The 3,610-nt window shown below is 40.7% G+C and overlaps 1 protein-coding gene across 1 annotated transcript in view; it reads right to left on the bottom strand.

Moving 5' to 3' along the window:
* Positions 1-871: 871 nt before the first annotated feature.
* Myrfl (myelin regulatory factor-like) overlaps positions 872-3,610 on the bottom strand; it is a 110,914-nt gene continuing 108,175 nt past the window's right edge. The window contains exons 23-25 of the mRNA XM_012514956.2: positions 1,778-1,898; positions 1,130-1,204; positions 872-1,014 (exon numbers count right to left, since the gene is read on the bottom strand). Of these exons, the coding sequence (XP_012370410.1) occupies positions 928-1,014; positions 1,130-1,204; positions 1,778-1,898 (283 nt within the window). The 3' untranslated portion in view covers positions 872-927. The remainder of the gene's footprint in view (positions 1,015-1,129; positions 1,205-1,777; positions 1,899-3,610) is intronic.

Here is a 3,610-nt window from a genome sequence, read left to right as displayed (position 1 = left end):
TAACTCCAATATATTAGGAGACATTTACCTAAAAAAAGATGGCTTTTTACTTACAACTCCCAAGACAAGAGGTCATGCTATTCCAAGGGAGGTCACATGGGGGGCAACGGGGTCACTCTGGAAGTACAGGGAGCAGGACCTGCAGGAAAGAGCCTTTCTGACAGTGTGAGCTGATTTAGGGTTAGAGACATGGAGTAACGTCAGTGGTGTCTGAGCACAAGAGCGTGTAGCACAGAACATAGAAGTCTAGTGTCCACCAGGTATCACAAAGCTGATTAGGAACCCTTTCATTTAAATCCATTTCATTAGCAAGGTGCATTTTGCATACTGCTATATTATGGGCATATTATAGACAGAGAGAGAGAGAGAGAGAGAGAGAGAGAGACAGAGAGAGAGACAGAGAGAGAGAGAGACAGAGAGACACATTCAGAGAGAGATAGATAGAGAGAAAGTTTCACTAGATGTGAACTTAGGGTCCCACACCACTGCCCCCTCCCACAGGGTTAACCCTCATCACATAATTTTCAGAGTTCAGATTTAGTGAGTCCAAGTTGACATGGCCTTTTTTGTTGTTGTTTTCTTCTCAAAGGCTTTGAAATAATGACAGAGATAGACCTTCTTACTTTTGACCTACAACTTCCTTAGAACAAGCAGTGTCTTCAAATTTAATGGTATTGTTTACTCCAAGAAATGTTTTCTTTACAATCATGACAAAAACCAAATACCACAATCTTTCAAGTTGCAGCAAACACTTTATTCTCCTTATTAATGTCTGAAACCCACTGGAAGCCAAAGTCTGAAAGAGTCCTTCAGTAATAAATGTGTATGTTTCACAGAACTGATGAAACAACTTTCAAGAAAATACCAGGGTCCGTTAACTGTATTCCTGAGCATTTTTCTTTGGTAAAAACACCAAACTTGAATAAATTAGGTACAGCGTCGATAGAAATAAAAGAAATAATCTGTGAAGAATAGCCCAGCAAAAAAAGGATCCGTTGAACAATTAGCTAAATCCTGTCAGAACAGGAGAAAAAAAAAAAGATTAATGTAAAAATCAACTGTAGCTGAAGTATTTATTCCTTTAGTGGTAAATTTTTTTTACCAAAAAGAAATTCAAAAGCAAGCTTACTGGTGCAGCTACACGAAAATGGTATGCACTGTCAGAGAAGGGAGCCACTGGAAGGTTCCAAATGTGCTGGTATCCCTAAAAAATGAAGGAGAGAGATCCATTTTATAACCACATTTTCCACTCAGTTGTCAAGAGTAACAGGTGAAAAGCATTCCATTAACAAGTAGGAGAGGCATCTGTGATAGTAGCTTTTTTTTTTTTTTTTTTAATGTATTTTAGTACAGGGTCTAGAGGGTCTCACTACACAGGTCAACTTGTAGTGATCCTCCTGTTTTCAGACTCCCAAGTGCTGGGATTACAGGTGTGTGCCACCACGCCCAGTCTCAATAGCAGTGGTGGGGGCAGGGCCAGCTTGGCAGGGCACACCAGGAATCGAACCCCCGTCCCTGCGCCTGCCTAGGCAGGTGCTGTAGTCTGCTGAGCTATCTGGCCGGCCTCTGTGATAGTAGCTTTTGATGAGTGTCACCAGGTCTACACCTTCTAAACGACATTAGAAAGACACTGGTCCAAGCCTCAGAACAATGGCCAGCCAGCACACAGAAGCACCGACCTTGGGCTCAAGACATCCCTCCCACAGTTGGAAAGAGAGGCCAGGACTCTAAAGATACTTCTAGAACAGGAGGACACCAAGGACCCAGAAAATATTACCTGTGTCATCTCCTGGGAGGTGTCTTCATAGCTCTGAGCTCCTCTGGTTTCCGCCTCACTATTGAAACATATATTTCCGAGGGAGAATTTGCATTGGAAGACTATTAATGGCTCTGTTGTGCTTCAAGAGACAAAGGAAAGAAGGTGGTAGAAAAGCAGTTACGAGTCCTACCAGGCTGCATTTGATAAGAGGAATGGATGGGGATGGAACTCAGAAATCCCTTGAAAGTTCCTGAAGTTCAATAGTTCACAGTCCTCAGCGATACCAGCAGGCCATCTCCCCTCTCCTTACCACAGAAAGAAACATTCCATGCACGCGATGCCTGAAACAGCACACCATGGCTTCTAGAGCCAACCGTTCTGTATAAAGCACTGTACATCAGAATTTCTTCTTTCTAAGGAACGTGAATCATTTCTTGATACATCGTTCTCTTTTCACGGGCAGCTGAATTTGCACATAACTGGAGCTGGTAATATTTTAGATTTTGAAAGGTCCCGATCTGGACAGACATTATTTGCAGTAGCAAAGTAAACAAATACAAGTCGGGGTTGACAGGTGAGTTCCATTAGAAATCAACAGTACTCAAAGATCAGAATGGAAGGATGAAAGGATAGTTTTTCTCTGAAAATCAACTCATCAACCACTACTAAGAGGATGAGATATATTTCTCTTTGAAACAACCCTTTTGCACAAAGGGAAACAACCCACATCCTCACCTGAGTTTACCGTAAGCCCCTATTACCCATGGAGGGTGCATTCCAAGACCCCCAGTGTATTCTTTTTTTATTATTATTATTAAAGAATACAAAATAGTGATAGAAAAAAAGCATGAGGAACGATACAAGATTTCACTAAACAAAGTAACAGGAGTTCAATAATGGTTGTTGTATTATATGATGCTATCTTCAAATTAGTTGTTCACATTACCAGATAGAAATGTGTAAGATTTATTTAAAGAAAAAAAAAAAGCAATGACAAAAAGTTGTAAGAAATTCAATAGAAGAAAAAAATCTTAAAAAAAGAAAATTAAGCTTTAACTGCTCCTTTCAAAAGACTGGCAGAAATTGACAATACAGTTATCCAAACTATTCTACATATATACCTAAATGTATTTTTCCCTTCTTCCATTTGTCCTTTTCCTTATCTCAGTTTTGCCCTCCCATTCAACAATTTCTTTCCCTTTCACAGTACCTGTTGTACCGTTTAGATTTTCATTACTCTTTCAGGTTCCCTAGTGTATTTTTTTTTTTTTTTTTATTTTAGGGAAGGGTGTATGGGGTGTTCAGGGTCTCACTACTAGATCAGACTCGTAGTGATCCGCCTGTTTACAGCCTCCCACGAGCTGGGATTACAGGCCCGCGCCACCACACCCAGTCTCAATTGCCGTCTCAGCGCACCCCAGGGGCGCGACTGGCACAGCAGCTCTGGGGATCAAACCCCCAGTCCCTGCGCCTGCTGGCAGCCCCAGTGTGTTCTTGAAACTGCAAATGGTAATACCCAACCCTATGTGTGCTACCTTTTCTTTTAAACACACATACTTACAATATACTTTAATTTATATATTAGGCACAATAAAAGGTTGACAACAACAATAATGAAATAGAGTCATTATAACAATATAGTCTTGAAAATATACTATTTCTGGAATTTTTCATTTAATATTTTTATACTATGATCATCTATGGATGACAAGAAGTAAAGCCATAAGAGAGTGACTATTAAATGTATTATTTTCAAATCACCCATTTGGGGACTGGGGAGATGGCTCAGTGGAATAAGCGCTTCCCTGGCAAGCGCAAGGGCCTGAGTTCAATCCCCGGGTCCGCAAAAAA

Source organism: Octodon degus, unplaced genomic scaffold (genome assembly GCF_000260255.1).
Source record: "Octodon degus isolate 3935 unplaced genomic scaffold, OctDeg1.0 scaffold00047, whole genome shotgun sequence".
In the NCBI taxonomy this organism is placed as follows: Eukaryota; Metazoa; Chordata; class Mammalia; order Rodentia; family Octodontidae; genus Octodon; species Octodon degus.
The sequence above is the reverse complement of the archived record's forward strand: the minus strand, read 5'-3'. Positions and strand labels throughout refer to the sequence as shown.